Source organism: Malania oleifera, chromosome 11 (genome assembly GCF_029873635.1).
Source record: "Malania oleifera isolate guangnan ecotype guangnan chromosome 11, ASM2987363v1, whole genome shotgun sequence".
In the NCBI taxonomy this organism is placed as follows: Eukaryota; Viridiplantae; Streptophyta; class Magnoliopsida; order Santalales; family Ximeniaceae; genus Malania; species Malania oleifera.
The window spans coordinates 47,143,408-47,163,951 of record NC_080427.1 but is presented as its reverse complement, the minus strand read 5'-3'; the positions used below and the strand labels follow the sequence as shown (position 1 = coordinate 47,163,951).

At 31.9% G+C, this 20,544-nt stretch overlaps 1 protein-coding gene across 1 annotated transcript; it reads right to left on the bottom strand.

Moving 5' to 3' along the window:
- Nucleotides 1-272: 272 nt before the first annotated feature.
- On the bottom strand, nt 273-1,006 carry LOC131168325 (uncharacterized). The gene has a single exon (XM_058127661.1). It carries the CDS (start codon nt 972-974, stop codon nt 768-770), a length of 207 nt encoding a protein of 68 aa, XP_057983644.1. The 5' UTR covers nt 975-1,006; the 3' UTR covers nt 273-767.
- Nucleotides 1,007-20,544: the final 19,538 nt, after the last annotated feature.

Below are 20,544 nucleotides of genomic sequence, written 5' to 3'. Positions count from 1 at the left end.
TTTTATGTATAAATATTTTTTTTTAAAAATGTGATCTTAATATTTATTTTGAAAAATAAAAAGTAAAAATAAAATTTTCTCTAATTATGTTTTAAGCTCCTAAAAATAGTGAATTCATTCATTTTTTTTTTTCTATAAGGTAGTATTTGAGAGTATGAATTATATATATATATATATATATATATATATATACATAAAATTTAAATTTGAATATATATCAATTTAAACCATAAGGGAAACATAAACATAAACATAAACCATACATCCCCAGCTGACCAATTTGTCTTACTTGATTTAACCCTCCAGAGTTCATTGCAGCATAAAACAAAAACAAACCAACAAAAGCAGCAAGAAGAAAACCAAAAACAGAGCAGCAAAAAGTATAAATTGGCTTCTCGAAAACAGAGCAGCGAAAGGGGTCTTCTCAGCAACTTCTTCCCAGTTCCAAACGATCCCTTAACCCTTCACAGTTCATTGCAGCATAAAACAAGAACAAGAACAAGAACAACAAAAACAAAAACACAGCAGCAAAAATTATAAATTGGCATTCTCTATTCAGGAACAGAGCAACAAAAGGGGTGTTCTCAGCAACTTCTTCCCAGTTCCAAATGATCCCTTAACCCTTCAGAGTTCGTTGCAGCATAAAACAAGAACAAGAAGAAAAACAGACAAAATAAAAAGTGAGCACCAAAAATTATAAATTGGAATTCTCTGTTCAGAAACAGAGCCGCAAAAGGGGTGTTCCCATCAACTTCCTCCGAGCTTACTTAAACATAGAGATGAAGGTTAAGAAACACAAGCAGCAAAATGAGAAGCAAAGCGTAGAGGATCATGTGCACAACCACAGAGACGACACTGGTTTTCATGTTCATGAAATCCACAGGCCTCTGTTTTCCTGGAATTTGAAGTATCAATCCGGGACAGAGGAGAGCGAACAGAGCAGCTGCAATCAGGGGAGCAGCCCAGTCGTTCATGTTTCTGATCTTCAGGGGAAAATAAGAAAGCAAAACTCTGCAACTGGAAATGCTCCAATTGTTATAAGGAAGAAGGAGAAGAAAGAATCAAAGCATGAAAATGGAAAGGGGCTTTGGATGCCACAATGGGTCTATAGGTCCTCTGTGAGGGAATGGGAATCCCATAAAGCTAGAGGAGCATTTTGAAAAAAAAAAAAAAGTGGGGGTAAAAGAAATTAATTCTACACCTTTGTTTAAAATATTTTAAGATAAATATAATATATCTCAGTAATATGTGTTATGATCAAATGTATATGCAATTAAAAATTACTACATTTGATAGACAATATTTTAGCAATAAAATAAATTTTTATGTTAGAATCTTGAAAAAGTCCCCCCTTGCTCTAGAAATAATTTATGAACGGATTTAGTTAAAATAATATTAGTTTCGTTAAAAATATTTAACATTTATTGTCGAAGTTTATGAAAAAAATACTAAATATACCGTGTACCCGTAACCAATCAACTAGAATTAACTATATTTATACATTGTTTGGAATCACTAATAGAAACAAAAAAACATTTTATTAAAATAGTACTTATTTGAAAAAAATGTGTATCTATAAACAATCAAAGAAATTTATAATTACTTATTATAAATATTTTTTCAAAGTAGTACATCTTTCGGAAAATAATTTTTTTCAAAAATATATACTTTTGTAAAATAAATAGTGTAGAAAAGTATTTTTTGAAATAAGAATTTTTTTTAAGTATAAACCAAACACTATTTATTGATAGAAGTATTTAATTTAAGTATTTTTCATAATAAGTACTTACTTTTTAAGACTTCCAAAACGAGACTTAGTTAAGATTGATCTAGTGAGTAATAATAATTAGAAAGTAGTTTATGTGGTGTACTCATGTTCTCATTGAACCAATGAATTGTATTAAAAAATATGGGAAAAAAATAGAATTATTTTGAAAAACTTATTTTTAAGGATATTTTAAAATATACTTTTGAAAATAATTTTATAAAAATAACTATACAAATGCAAATTGTTATAAAAGATGCAGGAAAATAAGTAAAGATGAGATAGAAATTTTATGTGGTTCGACTATGTCTATTCTACAGGTGGATGGAATAAAAAATTTCCTTATCTCGGGAGGAATTACAAGATGATTTGGAACCAACCTTGAAGAAAATATTTTTTACAAAATATCTGTCTTCTCTTTATCTTTCATCTTCTCTCATCCTTCCTATATGCCTACTTACTTCAAGCATGCAATGTGTGTGTCAAAATGAGAGGGAGAGAGTGCCATTTTATAGGGCAATAAGGATAGCAAAGAATTTATGGTGGTGGAAAACGAAGGGTGACAGTCATTATTCTTTTATGGTTTTCATAACACTCCCCCTTGAATGTCACCCATATATTAACTCCTTCTGCTAAGATTTTTAAGATGTCTCATTCCGATGAGATGAATCATTTTCTTAAATGTTGTAGCAAGCAAAGCTTTGGTAAACAAATCTGCTAAATTATTACTTGATCAGATCTGCTAAACATCTATATCACCATTCTTCTAGAGTTCATGTGTATAAAAGAATTTTGAAGAGATATGCTTTGTTCTATCACCCTTTATGAATCATCCTCTTAGTTGAGCTATACATACAATGTTGCCTTCATTAAAAATGCTGGAATACCTTTGATTGATTGAAAACCACAATTTTCTTGGATATGAGAAAGCATTGATCTGAGCCACACGCATTCTTTGCTACCTTCATAGATAGCTAGTATTTCAGAATGATTAGAGGATGTTATTGTAACCTTCTGCTTTATTGATTTACAAGAAATAGCAGTTTTTCTATAAATAAAAACATATCTAACTTGAGATTTAGCATTGTGAGAATCAGATAGATGTTCAGCATCTGCATATCATACTAGTTAAAAGTTGGAATCAAATGAGTAGAATAGACCCAAATCAGATGTACCTCTCAAATAGCGTAGAATGTGTTTAATTCCATTTTAGTGTCGCTGAGTAGGAGCAGAGTTGTAACTTGCTAGTAGATTTACAACAGCGATGTCGGGTCTTGTACAATTAGCCGGATACATAAAAGAGTCGATATCACTTAAATATGGTACTTTAGGACCAAGTAATTCCTCCACCTCATCATGAGGTCGAAATGGATTCTTCTTAACATCAAGTGATTGCATCATCATTGGAGATCCCAAAAGATAAACTTTGTCCATGTAAAATTTCCTTAGTATTTCAAATCATTAACATAAACAACAATTATAGCAAATATGGATTTTGATCTTTTAATAAAAACACATGGACAAATTAGATCATTTATGAATCCTTCTTTCACAAGGTACTCACTTAATCAATTGTACCACATGCGTCCAGATTGTTTTAATCCATATAAAGAACGTTAGAGTTTAATTGAATATAAATTTTTGGGTTTTGATTCAGGCAATTTAAATCTTTCAGGGACTTTCATATAAATTTCACTATCCAACAATTCATATAAGTATGTCGTTACTACGTCCATAAAATGCATGCTTAGTTATTCAATGACTACTAGCCCAATTAAGGATGTAAAAGTGATTCCATCAGTTACAGGACAATATGTCTCCTCATATTCAATTCTGAGTTTCTACGAGAAACCTTGTGCCTCAAGCCTTACTTTATATCAAGTAATTTCATTATTTTCATTTTGCTTGCGCATAAATACCCATTTGCATCCAATCGGTTGGACATCTTCTGGTGTCTGGACTATAGGTCCAAAAACTTCTCTTTTTAATGAAGAGTTTGATTATGATCTGATAGTCTCTTTCCATTTTGGTCAATCACTTCTATTTCGATATTCATTAACAGATTTAGGTTCAGGATCCTCATTACTTCTTGTAATGTTAGTAGCCACTACATATGCAAATATGTTGTTGACAACAACTTTATTTCTACCCGATATTTCTCTTGTATAATGAATTGAGATCTCATTATTATTTTCAAGTACCTGTCCCTTTTTAAGAGATGTTTCTTTCCTTTTTAAGAGATGTCTCCTTAGGAGTTTTCTCTTCAAGAGATTCCTCTTTAGGAGGTTCTATAATAGGGATTTCATTTTTAGGAGAAACAAGTTTGTTAATGTCGAATAGATTATCCACCTCTATAACCTCTTATGGAGTGTTTCCATATTTCAATTTTCTCTTTGTTGGATTTTTTAGTCCAATCTCGGTTTTGATGCTAACAAAATACAAGTTACTTATGTGTGTATTTAATACGGAAACGGGTTCATTAATTTAACACACACATAAGGGAACGGAAATAGAAGCCATAAAGGCACATAAAGCTCATACATCTGGCGTTTTCCATGAAGTGGAGCAAAGAAGATAAAGAAGACATTTAATTTTATTTGTATTGCATTTAAGTTTTTATTTTTGGTCTGTAATAATATATGTATCTGCATGATATGGATTGATTGCTCAAATGACCATAGGTTGACCATAGGACACCTAACATTTCACCAAAAACCTTTTTTTCTAAAACGACTAAAATCATACAAAGTTTTTGGAATAACTTTATGTTGGCCTTACAAAGCTTAATATCTTATTTTGATGATAACAAATTATGGGAATTTAATATGCTTTTAAAGTGGTGATATTTCAGGAATCAAGTATTAGAAAGTTCAAGATCAAGTAAGGAAGTCTTATGTAAGTACTTCAATTTAAAGTTCAATATGAATGCATTGAAACTCTTTAGGTATAATAAAAACCTAAAGAGATATTTTTAAGACCTTGAAAAATGTTTTTCAAAGTTATAAATTAAAAATCCCAAAGAGTAGAAAGAGTTATAAATTAAACTCTTAGGCACCTGACCTAAAAAAGACAGGCGACTAAATATACCGTGTCCCCGTAACCAATCAACTAGAATTAATGCACCAAGAATTGTAACTATATTTATACATTGTTTGGAATCACTAATAGAAAAAAAAAATAGTTTACTAAAAAAGTACTTATTTGAAAAAATGCTTATCTATAAGCAATCAAAGTAATTTATAATTACTTATTATAAATATTTTTTCAAAGTAGTACATCTTTCAAAAAATTAATTTTTTTTTTCAAAAATATATCCTTTTGTAACATAAATAGTGTAGAAAAGTATTTTTTGAAATAAGTATTTTTTTAAGTATAAATCAAACACTACTTATCGATATAAGTATTTAATTTAAGTATTTTTCATTAAGTACTTTTTAAGACTTCCAAAACGAGACTTAGTTAAGATTGATCTAGTGAGTAATAATTATTAGAAAGTAGTTTATGTGGTGTACTCATGTTCTCATTGAACCAATGAATTGTATTAAAAAATATGGGAAAAAATTAGAATTATTTTGAAAAACTTATTTTTAAGGATATTTTAAAATATACTTTCGAAAATAATTTTATAAAAATAATTATACAAATGCAAATTGTTATAAAAGATGTAGGAAAATAAGTAAAGATAAGATAGAAATTTTATGTGGTTCGATTATGTCTACTCCACGGGTGGATGGGATAAAAAATTTCACTATCTCGGGAGGAATTATAAGATGATTTGAAATCGGCCTTGAACAAAATATTTTTTACAAAATATCTCTTTTCTCTTTATCTCTCATCTTCTCTCATCCTTCCTATATGCCTACTTACTTCAAGCATGCAATGTGTGTGTCAAAATGAGAGGGAGAGAGTCATTTTATAGGGCAATAAGGATAGTAAAGAATTTATGGTGGTAGAAAACAAAAGGTGATAGTCATTATTCTTTTATGGTTTTCATAACACTCCCCCTTGAATGTCACCCATATATTAACTCTTTCTGCGAAGATTTTTAAGATGTCTTATTTCGATAAGATGAACCATTTTCTTTGTAGTAAGCAAAGTTTTGGTAAACAAATCTGCTAAATTATTACTTGATCGGATCTGCTAAACATCTATATCACCATCCTTCTAGAGTTCATGTGTACAAAAGAATTTTGAAGAGATATGCTTCATTTTATCACCTTTTATAAATCATCCTCTTAGTTGAGCTATACATATAGTCCTGTTGTCTTCATATAAAAATGTTGGAATACCATTGATTGATTGAAAACCACAATTTTCTTGGATATGAGAGAGCATTGATCTGAGCCACACGCATTCTCTACTACTTTTATAGACAGCTAGTATTTCAGAATTATTAGAGGATGTTGTTGTAACCTTCTACTTTATTGATTTACAAGAAATAGCAGTTTTTCTTTAAATAATAACATATCTAACTTGAGATTTAGCATTGTGAGGATCAGATAGATATTCAGCATCTGCATATCATACTAGTTAAAAGTTGGAATCAAATGAGTAGAATAGATCCAAATCAGATGTACCTCTTAAATAGTGTAGAATGTGTTTAATTCCATTTTAGTGTCGCCGAGTAGGAGCAGAGTTATATCTTGCTAGTAGATTTACAACAAATGCAATGTCGGGTCTTGTACAATTGGCTAGATATATAAAAGAGTCGATATCACTTAAATATGGTACTTTAGGACCAAGTAATTCCTCCACCTCATCATGAGGTCGAAATGGATTCTTCTTAACATCAAGTGATTGCATCATCATTGGAGATCCCAAAGGATAAACTTTGTCCATGTAAAATTTCCTTAGTATTTCAAATCATCAACATAAACAACAATTATAGAAAATCTGGATTCTGATCTTTTAATAAAAACACATGGACAAATTAGATCATTTATGAATCCTTCTTTCATAAGGTACTCACTTAATCAATTGTACCACATGCGTCTAGATTGTTTTAATCCATATAAAGAACGTTAGAGTTTCACTATCCAACAATTCATATAAGTATATCGTTACTACATCCATAAGATGCATGCTTAGTTGTTCAATGGCTGCTAGCCCAATTAAGGATCTAAAAGTGATTCCATCAGTTACGGGAGAATATGTCTCCTCAAATTCAATTCCGAGTTTCTGTGAGAAACCTTGTGCCTCAAGCCTTACTTTATATCAAGTAATTTCATTATTTTCATTTCTCTTGCACATAAATACCCATTTGTATCCAATAGGTTGGACATCTTCTGGTGTCTAGACTATAGGTCCAAAAACTTCTCTTTTTAATGAAGAGTTTGATTATGATGTGATAGTCTCTTTCCATTTTGGTCAATCACTTCTATTTCTTCACTCATTAACAGATTTAGGTTCAGGATCCTCATTACTTCTTGTAATGTTAGTAGCCACTACATATGCAAATATGTTGTTGACAACAACTTTATTTCTACCCCATATTTCTCTTGTATAATGAATTGAGATCTCATTATTATTTTCAGGTACCTGCCCATTTTCAAGAGATGTCTCTTTAGGAGTTTTCTCTTCAAGAGATTCCTCTTTAGGAGGTTCTATAATAGGGATTTCATTTTTAGGAGAAACAAGTTTGCGAATGTCGAATAGATTATCCACCTCTATAACCACTTATGGAGTGTATTCATATTTCAATTTTCTCTTTGTTGGATTTTTTAGTCCAATCTCGGTTTGATGCTAACAAAGTACAAGTTACTTATGTGTGTATTTAACATGTGAATGGGTTCATTAATTTAAAACACACATAAGGGAACATAAATAAAAGCCATAAAGACGCATAAAGCTCATACATCTGGCGGTTTCCATGAAGAGGAGCAAAGAAGATAAAGAAGACATTTAATTTTATTTGTATTGCATTTAAGTTTTTATTTTTGGTCTGTAATAATGTATGCATCTGCATGATATGTATTGATTGCTCAAATGACCATAGGTTGACCATAAGACACCTAACATTTCACCAAAAACCTTTTTTTCTAAAACGACTAAAATCATACAAAGTTTTTGGAATAACTTTATGTTGGCCTTACAAAAATTAAAATCTTATTTTGATGATAACAAATTAAGGGAATTTAATATACTTTTAAAGTGGTGATGTTTCAAGAATCAAGTATTAGAAAGTTCAAGATCAAATAATCACAAGAGTACATTGTAAACCTATAAACAAGTGATTCAAAGAAAGCTCAAATCAAAGTTCGACAAAGCTCAGATCAAAGTTTGACAAATATTATGAAAGCTCAAAGAATGTTGAAGCTCAAGACAAGATGAACTCAAAGCAAAGACATATATGAAGACTTCAGGAATTGAAAGTTTTAGAGTTCAGGAATTGAAAGTTTTAGAGTCTTAAGGAAGTCTTATGTAAGTACTTCAATTTAAAGTTCAATATGAATGCATTGAAACTCTTTAGGAATAATAAAGACCTAGAGACCTATTTTTAATACCTTGAAAAATGTTTTTCAAAGTTATAAATTAAAAAGCCCAAAGAGCAGAAAGAGTTATAAATTAAACTCTTAGGCACCTGACCTAAAAAAGACAGGCGGCTGACCTTTTTATGTTTTTTTAAGATGGTATATAGAAGGGTACCATGTGCCTCAACTTACCCTGGAAGGCGCCTGACCTTGACAACTGAGGCGACTGACCTGGTTTTTCTAGGCGACTGACTGTACATTGACTTTTTTAAATAAAATTGATTTTGAACTAGACAGACGCCTGACCCTTTTAAGACAGGTGACTGCCATTCAAAACTTTTTAAAAGTTCATTACGGGAAAGTTTCTAAATTTGGTTTCTTGGGCTCCAAACTTTGCGCAAACTTGGGAAACACTCCAAGTAAACTTAGGGAACAAGGAATACACCTTTTAAACTCTCTCGTTCTCTCTCTAACTCTCTCTCTCTCTCTCTCTCTCTATATATATATATATATCCCCCAAGGCAAAGATTTTAAAATACTAAGAAATTATTCAGCAATTAAATACTCTCAAGTGCTCTCAATTCTCAAAGGCTATCTTGCTCACATCTTACTAATATTCTCTACTGAGTTTTTGCCGAAATTCTCACACCGAAATTGAGCATAAATTTTGAATCTTTCAATTATAGAAAGATCATATCGATTATAAGTTTACTTTAAGCTTCAATTTCATTGCATATTGATATTTACTTTGAAGTATACTTTGTGCTTAATATTGTACTAATCTATTCTTTTGAGAGTGTCATTGTACACCAAATTGTTTCTTGTTTCTCTTATAGTTTTTAACGGTTCAAGGTTGGTTGAATTATTGTACTGAGTGTGGGGTATCATTTGGAGATGGGGCTCCACCCTAAAGGAAGGATTGTAATGGTTTGTTCCGCCTGCAAAGGAACATTATGGTGGAATCCTTAGGTGGTGTTACCTAAGGTGAGGACGTTGGCTGGGTATAAGCTGAACCTCGTAAAAAACTTGGTCGCACTCTCTTTCCCTAAACTCTCTTTAATTTTTTGTACATATATAACTGCGTGGTTGTTAATTTCAAATTTATAAATTGTGTGGATTGGATATTAAATAAACCAAAAATTAATTTGACTTTGGGATTGCGAAAACCAAACGGGAGTACGTTAGTTGATCAATATTTTTTTGCGAAAACCATAAGGGAGTACGTTGATTGATTAACACCCAAGACTCATTAATTGAAAGTTTATTTAAAATCTGAGTTTTGGAAGAGTGTTGGAATTTTCAGTTGTGCTTCATTAAAACAAGGCTTTTATCAAACTATACTTTGAGTTACTCAATCGTTGAATATTGGAAGCTTTTCGAAATTTATTCTTTAGTGTGAATCTTATTTTGGTTATCTTATTGAGAGGATTGAATTATTCAAAAGTAAAAAGCATTACATTGTGAATCATTGGTTTGTGTTAATTGAATCAATCTATTGGTTGGGTGTTAATTGACATTACTACAAGATCAAATTGATTTACTCATTCTTAAAGTTTTAAAAGTGAATATTGATTTGTTGACTCTACGAGTCCAATCTTGTTTTGATAATGACAAATCACTTGATATTTGATCTATGCATTGAGTTTGTGAATAGGACTTACACTAAGCATGTACAGAAAGTTAACAAATCTTGGCAAGATCCATGGAACTCAAAGAGTATGGAAATCAAGATGTAAGAGGCAAAGTTCAAGAATATCTTGGGAAAGGGTTTTTAGAACTCATGTATTAACATTTGCATATGATTTAATTTGAGGCTCATTATAACTTAGAATGGTTTTAGGATTCATGTATTTCATGTACATCATTATGAAACTCTCATGGACCTTGAAATGTTTTCAAAATCATGAAAAATATATTTTATGAAAGACCTAAGAAAAGAAGTCAAGCAGATTTTTTAGTTAGAAATAAAAATTTGAGAGAATGGGTAGTTCGGTCGCCTGAACTCAAACCTCAGTAGCCTGAAGAATTTCTTCAGTTGCTTGAAGATTAAGTTCAGTCGCCTGAAGAATTAAATGGAGAAGACAAAACTTGGCCGAGGCTCTTCGGTCGCCTGACCTTGGAACCTCAGGAGCCTGAAGTTGATACTTCTGGAGCCTGAAGTTGAGTTCGGTTGCCTGAACTCGCGGAAAAGCCTAAAAATCAGTTCTTTATTAAAAAGACACGCAAAGTATCTTATTGATCCAACGACTGAGATTAATTCTAAGGGTAATATAATATATATTATGAATATCTAAACCCTAGAATACAAGCTAAGAGACACAACAAGAAGGATATACTTCTCATTGCAAGATTTGAACCCTAGAGCCGGTTTTCTGCACTTCAATCTTCTTCCATCTTCGTTTGGGAAAATATCTACTAAAATCAAAAGGGCATTCATTCATACAACTAAAATTTGATCTAGTATTAAGGTTTGATCTGTCAAGTTATTACTTTTCAAGAATCTCTTATCTCTTTACGTGTTTATCATTAGAAAGAGGTTTTGATCTTGAGTGTGTATTCACATATAAAAACTGATTTTCGAGAAGATCATGTTTTGAGAAAAACTTGTTAGCTTGGTTGATTGATTGGAAATTCAAGAAGTACATAAACACATATTCATATATATTGTTCATTGGGCTTCTTATTGAAAACCCTATTTTGATTAAAATATTGGAACTTGAAGGAAAACTTTGTGATTTTTGATTGAGTTGTATTCAAGTCAAATTTTTGTTAAATAGCTCACTTCAAATATACTTGAGCATCTTTGCAAAGTGAATTGAGAACCCTAGTAGACTCCAAAGCATTCCAAATATATTTTCACTTGAGAGTTTTGATTAAATACTAATTTGTGTGTTGACACATATCATACATCAAAAGATTGTATCATTTTTCATACATTCTTGAGTTTCAAGTTATATCATATGTTAATGTACTAGGAAATTGAATTGTACTCAGTACCTCTTGTTAGAAGCATTGTTTTGAGCGTTATTTTTAGATTTCATTGTAAACACGGTTCGGCTTGTGAACCGGGTGCGAGGAGGAAGTTGTACCTCTTGTAAGCAGCGGTTTGTAAGGGAAGCTCTGTCCCACTTTAAGGAGCAAGGTTTTTAGTGAATCCTTGAGTGGTTGCTCAAGGTGAGGACGTAGGCCAAGTCGCCTGAACCTCGTAAAATTGCGTTTGTCTTCTTTCTTCCTTTTACTCTTTATTTTCCATGTTATATTTAAATTGAGTATATTCCATGCATAGATAGGATTGCCACACTCACACATAAATGAGCAACTAGAAGTAGTTGGTAAACTTATAAGAAGTGTGTAAAAGAAAATTAAGTGGATTTTTTTAATATCCAATTCACCCCCCTCTTGGGATTACACCTTAATCAACATTTGGTATCAGAGAGGGTTTACTTAGACTTGATAGTTAATTTGTAAAACGATCACATGACACACATTGGTGTAACTCCATTTGGTGAGGGACACTCATCCACTAGACCCCTCATTTTCTGTGGTGTAAATTACACCTATTGGAAACGTAGGATGAACATATATTTACTGAACGTAGATTGGAAAGTTTGGAAAATTGTGACTAAGGGATATCACTTTCCCATGAAAGTAATTGATAAGATTAATGTACCTAAAACTGAAGATGAATATACCAAAGAGGATTGGAAGTTAGTTCAAAGTAATGCCACAACCATGAATATACTTTTCTGTGCACTAGATGTCAATGAATTTAATAGGGCAATGGCATGTAACTCAGCTAAAGAAATTTGGGAAAAATTAGAAATTACATATGAAGGCACTAAGGAAGTAAAGGATAGCAGGATAGACATGCTCACTAATGAATATGAAATATTTAAAATGATTGTTGATGAATCCATACAATCCATGTACACTAGATTCACACACATCATTAACTCTTTAAATGCTCTTGGAAAAACTTACCCTTCTTATGAGTTGATCAGGAAAATACTCAGGGGATTACCTCCAGTGTGGGAAGCTAAAGCTACAGCAATAGCAGAAGGGAGAAACCTCAAGGAGATGTCGGGGAACGAACTCATTGGCTCACTTATCACCTATGAGCTGGCGATAAACGAGAGGAAAAATGAACAAAGCAAAGCTAAGAAGGTCACTGCACTTAAGGCATCATCAAGCTACTCAAGTGAAGGAAGCGATTCCGAAACGGATGATGGCATGGCCTTGCTAACAAAGAAGTTCAGAAAGTTCTTAAAGAAGAACAAAAAGTTCAACAAAAAATTTCGGAACTCTAAATCAAAAAGAGGGGAGCAAAACATAAAGAAAAAGAAGGAGGATCCACCTACACGCTACAATTTCCGAGAAGTTGGACACATCAAGCCCAAGTGCCCCAAACTCATGAAAGCTTCAAGGAAAAAGAAGAAGGCGCTGAAAGTCGGCTGGGATACACACAGCACTAGCAGTTCAGAATATGAATCTAGCGACGACGAGGTTGCCAATCTGTGTCTAATGGCACATGATGACTTTGAGGTACTATCATCTCGTTCATCATCTTCATACTACTCTAGTGGATTTGAAAATGAAAATGATATGATGTCATATGATGAACTGAAACAAGAATACCTATACACTATTGAAATACTTGAGAAGAAAACAAAGAAAATTTCTGAGTTAAGAAGCCAAGTCAAAGAACTTTCAAATCTTGTTGAACACCAAAATGAATCCCATGCATCTTCCATGAAGGATAAAGAGCTAAAAATTGAGGAATTAGAAAAGGACTTGAAAGACAAATTTGAAATTATTTGTAAATTTACCAAAGGACAAAACAACTTTGAAAAGCTCTTAGGATCTCAAAGAAATTCTCTAGAAAAAGAAGGGCTCGGTTTTAATGGTAAAGAAAATATAAGGAAAAGACAACTTTACATGGGGTATTTCATAAAAGAATCAAAGTCATTTGTCCCAACTAAGAATCATTATAGATACACTACATGCTTTAAATGTAGAAGGTTGGGTCACATACAATTTGATTGTCCTTTAAAAAATAAAGATGTAAAAAGCAAGAGAGTATGGAAGGTGAAAGGTCAAACTAGCACTAACCCTCCTGGACCCAAGACAATCTGGGTACCAAAGCTAGTTGTTTAATTGTATCTTGTTTGCTTAAGAACCACTTCTTCAAAAGATAGATGGTATATGGACAGTGGATGCTCACGTCACATGATCGAAGACAAATCAAAATTCACATCCTTTACACTCAAGGATGAAGGGTTTGTTACTTTTGGAGATAATGCTAAGGGAAGGATCACAGGTGTCGGTAAAGTCGGTAATGATTCCTCACTCATTATTGATGATGTTTTATTAGTTGAAGGTCTAAAGCACAATTTATTGAGCATAAGTCAACTATGTGATAAAGGGTACAAAGTATCATTTGAACATGACCAGTGCATAGTTGAACACAAAACTGATAATAAGATACTATTCATTGCTAAGCGACATGAAAACGTATACACCACAAGTTTTGATAACCTAACTTCACAAAGTGTAACATGCTTATATGCTATGAATGAAATAAGTTGGATTTGGCATAGGAGACTAGGACACGCAAACATGGATTTAATTTCAAAATTAGGTAAGAAAGAATTAGTTAAGGGACTGCCCAAGACAAAATTTGTGAAAGATAAAATCTGTGATGCATGCCAACTAGGAAAACAAGCAAGAACAAGCTTTAAGAAGAAGAAAGAGATCTCCATTACTAGGCCACTTCAAATGCTGCACTTAGACTTATTTGGACCAAACCAAATTTAGAGTTTAGGAGGAAAATCATACGCTTTTGTCATAGTTGATGACTTCTCAAGATACACATGGGTACTATTCTTAAGTCATAAAGATGAAGCATGTGAAAATTTTATTAATCTATGCAAGAGAGTAAAAAATGAAAAGGGATACACAATTACTAAAATTCGAAGTGATAGGGGTAGAGAGTTTAAAAATCAAGGCATGGAAGACTATGGCAACTCATTAGAAATTAACCATAATTTTTTAGCTCCTAGAACACCACAACAAAATGGTGTAATTGAAAGAAAGAATAGATCTATACAAGAAATGGCCAGAACTATGCTTAACGAACATAGATTACCCAAGTACTTCTGGGCCGAGGTAGTGAATACCGCTTGCTATGTACTAAATAGAGTTCTAATTAGACCATCACTTAATAAGACTCCTTACGAGTTATGGAATGGCCATAGACCAAACATATCATATTTTCATGTTTTTGGCTGTAAGTGTTTTGTGCTTCGAGACAATGAGCATTTAGGAAAATTCAATGTAAAATCTGATGAAGGTATTTTCCTAGGGTATGCCTTAGATAGTAAAGTTTTTAGAGTGCATAATAAATGAACATTGACAGTCATAGAATCTATTCATGCAGTGTTTGATGAGACAAATCCCTTTTCTAAAAGAATTGATGAAGATGAACTTGAATTAAACAAGGAACTAAAAGAACTATTAATTGAGAATGATTCAGAAAAGAAAATTGAACTTAGAGAACCATCCATTAAAATTGAAGAAACTACAACTAAGGTAAATGCACCACCTAGAGAATGGAAATACATAAAGAATCATCCCATAGATCAAATAATAGGTGAACCACTATGAGGAGTATCCACTCGCTCCTCTCTTAGGAACAAGATGAGTCATTGTGCATTTTTATCACAAGAAGAACCTAAGAATGTGAGTGAAGTTATAGAGGATGAATCTTCAGTGCTATCCATGCAAGAGGAATTAAATCAATTTGAAAGAAATAGAGTATGGACTTTAGTTCCCAAACCAGAGGATAAGTCAATCATAGGGACCAAATGGATATATAAGAATAAGAAAGATGAAAATGGAATAGTTGTGAGAAATAAGGCTAGATTAGTAGTTCAGGGATATAACCAAGAAGAAGGTATAGATTTTGAAGAAACATTTGCCCCTGTAGCTAGGATGGAAGTCATACGAATGTTATTAGCATACGCAGCTTTTAATGATTTCAAGCTATATCAAATGGACGTGAAAAGCGCATTTTTAAATGGCTACATAAATGAGGAAGTGTATGTAGAACAACCCCTTGGTTTTGAAAACCACAAGAACTCAGATCATGTTTATAAACTAACAAAGGCCTTGTACGATTTAAAGCAAACTCCTAGAGCTTGGTATGAAAGGTTAAGCGGATTTTTGTTAGAAAATGGATTTATAAGAGGAAAGATAGATACAACCTTGTTCATAAAGACTAAGGAGGATGATATTCTCCTAGTGTGAGTATATGTAGATGACATCATCTTTGGCACTACCGATAAAGAATTGTGTACTGAATTTGCCAATGCAATGCAAAATGAATTTGAGACGAGCATGATGGATGAACTAAATTTCTTCCTAGGACTTTAGATTAAACAAGCAAATCATGGAATTTTCATAAATCAATCAAAGTATATTAGAGACCTACTCAAAAAATTTAACATGGAAGATGGAAAAATACTAGGTACACCTATGAGCACTTCATTGAAATTAGATAAAGATGAATGAGGTATACCAATAGATGTCAAACTATATCGTGGAATGATAGGTAGCTTGTTAAAACCGAATTCACCCCCCTCTTGGGACTACACCTTGGTTTTCAATTGGTATTAGAGAGGGATTATAGAAAATCTTAATTATACACCTAAGCGTAGCTCCCTTTGCTGAGGGTTAATCCTCATATAGACCTCCTCTCTTTTTTGGAGTCAACTATACTTTTTGGAAACAATGAATGAGGATGTACCTACAAACCATGGATTGGAAAGCTTGGAAAGTTGTCACACATGGTGACCTTGTCCCTACCAAAAACATTGAAAACAAAGAAATACATAAAGAGGAAAAAGAGATGACCGACAAGGACCATAAGATGTTGCACGTAAAATCAAGTGCTATGAATGTTTTATATTGTGCTCTTGATGTAAATGAATTCAATAGGGTCATGGCATGTAAATTAGCTAAAGAAATATGGAAAAAACTAGAGGTAACCTATGAAGGAATGATTGATATTAAATATAATAGAATTGACATGCTCACAAGCGATTATGAGGCCTTTAGGATGAAGCAAGATAAATCCATCACTAGTATGTACACTAGGTTTACCCATATAACAAACTCCCTTAATGTCTTAGGAAATAATTACTCAACTTATGAAATGATCCGAAAAATTCTTAGGGAACTTCCACCTCTTTGGGAACCTAAGGCCACTGCAATAACTAAGAGAAGAAATTTGAAAAACACCTCCCTAGATGAATTAATAGGTTCACTACTCACTTATGAGATGACAATAAATAAAAGAAGTGGAAAATCTAAAAACAAGGAATCCATTGCATTTAAAGCCTCAAGTGAAAGCTTTAGTGATGAAGATGAAAAGGTAATGGATGATACTGATATAGCCCTCATAACCAAGAGACTAGCAAAAATCCTTAGAAAGAAGAATAAAAGAAAATTCCGGGATTCAAAATCAGATGATGAAGAAACTAATAAGAAAGAACCTCCTACGTGTTATAATTGCCAGAAAGTTGGACACATAAAATCGGATTGTCCACAGCTTAAGAGGAATTCTAAAAAGAAAAAGAAAAAGGCAATGAAGGCAACTACATGGGACAATATAAGTTCTAGTTGTTTAGAAAGTGAATCAAATGACCAAAAAGTTACTTATACTTACTTTATGACATGGGACAATGATGAAAAACAAAGGTCCTCATCCAAATCATTTAATAATTATAGTGGTGATTCATCTAATGAATCCAATGATGAGAGTATGACATCTTATGAAGAACTACTAAGTGAATTATTCAAGGCTCATAAGATTTTAGTTAAAGTTACTAAACGATATACTTCATTAAAAAATAAGACTGAAGCTGTGATAAAAGAATTAGAATCTAAAAATCTTGATGAAAGAGAAAATGATCTAAAAATCAAGAGATTAGAAAGTAAGAAAGAAAAGGTGATAAAGGAATTAGAAGATCTAAGATCCCAAACTTCCATTGATAATGAGAAAGATCTATATATTTCTGAATTAAAAAACAAAATCAGCAAGATGTCTCAAGATCAAGTAAAGCTGCAAGAAAAGGGTAAAATATTGAAAATTCAAAAATCTGTGATCTAAAGTGAAAAATTGAGGATCAAACCAAAATTATCTACAACTTCACTAAAGGAAAATAAAATCTTGATAGAATGATTGACGCATAAAGAATGTCCTTGAATAAAGAAGGCATAGGATTCAACGGAGTTGAGAATACAAGGAAAAAGAACCTCTACATGGGATACTTTGCAAAAGTCTCCAAAGATTATGCTAGCACCTCCTCAAATGCTTACATACATACCACATGTTTTCTATGTAAGGAGAAATGACACATTAAGTTTGAATGTCCATTAAAAAGAAAGGGTGCACAAATCAGACAAGTTTGGAGAATAAAATAATCAACTCTTGTTAAACCATCCGGACCCAAGAAAGTATGGGTACCTAGATAAAAAACCTAGTTCACAAACTAAGGACTCCAAAGATATTAGGATTAGTCATTCCCTTTTCAGAAATTAAGAAAGTTAAATCTACACCAAAATGAAAAGGGATGCCTCCATAGCCTACTAGATTCAAGATAGCCAATTCAAATATAAGAAGAAAATTTCTCCTTGTTCAATATATGGAATGTTACTTAATCCAATTTAATACAAGGATATTGAACTAGTTGAAATGGAAAATCTTAAAGAAAAGTTTATGAGATTATTGACAACTATAATATCGAAACAAATAAATACAAGAATAACATTGTTGGCCATAAATCAAGAAAGTTTGGATTGTACAAGGTTTAACTTAAAAAGCATTGAGATTTGAAAAGCCATATAAATTTTGGTATTCATATGCAAAAGAATTACCTAAAATCAAAAGAAAGAAAATCTGTAGCAAATTGAGTTTATTGCATAAGAATTTCAAATAAGGAATAAGGATAAGTGTTTGAAGAAAGCATGAGCATGAGCATAAAAATCTAATAGTAATGCAAGATGCATATATATTTTGTGAAACTAAACGCTAAGCTGGGTTGAAATATTATTTTGTTATACTTAGTTCTTTTATTTGTTTTTCTTTTGACCATCTTAAGTTCACATGCTGATGTTGGATTATGTTATATATTTTTTGGCATGATGAATAATGGATGACTATGTTTTGATTAAAATATATGCTGACTTATTGACCTTGTTATTGTGATCTAAATGCGGAATCATTTTTTGGTTCTTAGTACTTTTGCATAATATTTCTTTCGGCTTATTTTTTTTTATATATATAAAAAGGGGGAGAAAATTTAGTAAAATTGAATGTAAGCAAACTAAGCATGAGCATGACATGATAAATTCAAAAGCATGATTGATAATCTTGAAACCTTCATGAATACATAGTTTATGCTTCATAAATGAAATTATAAATTTATTGAATATAAAATACATTTCATTTAAGGGGAGTTAGATTTGTTATGCAATGATTAGTTTATACTTCATGAATGAAATTATAAATTTATTGAATATGAAATACATTTTATTTAAGGGGAGTTAGATTTGTTATGCAATGATATCATGACTTATGGAAATTACTGAAAAATTTGATATAAAATCGTTTGTATTTTATCATGTTATTTTGGGGACTTATTGTCTATCTTTTTATGTATGATGAATGCAAAATTTTTGTTTTGTGCCTTCACTTGATATTAACTTTTGCTTATGGTTGCTTTTTGCCTTAGCATATATATATTTTTCTTGATATCTTACTCTTTTGATTATTGTCAAAAGGGGGACAATTTGAGCATGACACTAGCATGACATACCAAAGCATATATATTGGCTCAACTATGCAATGATGTATATGAGCATGACACTAACATGGCATATCTAAGCATGTATACTGGCTCAACTATGCAATGATGTATATGAGCATGATAATTGATCTTAATATTGCAAATATTGTTAACTTGATGCTTATTGTAAGAGGGAGCCTTTTTAAGGCTTACTCATTTTTACTCCTTATTTGTCATCATAAAAAAGGAGGAGATTATTGGCCTTACAAGATTTAAAATCTTATTTTGATGATAACAAATCAAGGGAATTTAATATGTTTTTAAAGTGGTGATGTTTCAAGAATCAAGTATTAGAAAGTTCAAGATCAAGTAATTACAAGAGTACATTGTATACCTACAAACAAGTTATTAAAAGAAAGTTTAGATCAAAGTTCGACAAAGCTTATATCAAAGTTTGACAAATATTATGAAAGCTCAAAGAATGTTGAAGCTTAAGACAAGATGAACTCAAAGCAAGGACATACATGAAGACTTCAAGAATTGAAAGTTTTAGAGTCTTAAGAAAATCTTATGTAAGTACTTTAATTTAAAGTTCAATATGAATGCAGTGGAGCTCTTTAGGAATAATAAAGACCTAGAGACCTATTTTTAAGACCTTGAAAAATGTTTTTCAAAGTTATAAATTAAAATGCCCAAAAGCCAAAAAGATTTTTTCAATTAAAAATTTTAAAAAACAAAATTTTCAAATGCTTAGGCGCCTGACCTAAAACAGACAAGCGACTAACCTTTTTATGTTTTTTTAAAATGGTAGACAGAAGGGTGCAAGACGCCTTAACTTACCCTAGCAGACAACTGACCTGGTTTTGCCAGGCGACTGACTATACACTAAATTTTTTAAAATAAAACTAGATTTGAACTAGACAGGTGCCTGAGCCTTTTAAGATAGGCGATTGCCATTCGAAACTTTTTAAAAGTTCAGTACGGGAAAGTTTCTAAATTTGATTTCTTGGGCTCCAAACTTCGTGCAAACTTGGAAAACACTCCAAGTAAACTTCGGGAACAAGGAATACACCTTTTAAACTCTCTCTCTCTCTCTCTCTCTCTATATATATATATATATCCCCCAAGGCAAAGATTTTAAAATACCAGAAATTATTCAGCAATTAAATACTCTCAAGTACTCTCAATTCTCAAAGGCTATCTTGCTTACATCTTGCTGATATTCTCTACTGAGTTTTTGCCGAAATTCTCACACTGAAATTGAGCATAAATTTTGAATCTTTGAATCATAGAAAGATCATACTGATTATAAGTTTAATTTGAGCTTCAATTTCATTGCATATTGATATTTATTTTGAAGTATACTCTGTGCTTAAAATTGTACTAATCTACTCTTTTGAGAGTGTCATTGTATAGCAAATTGTTTCTTGTTTCTCTTTTAGTTTTTTATGGTTCAAGGTTG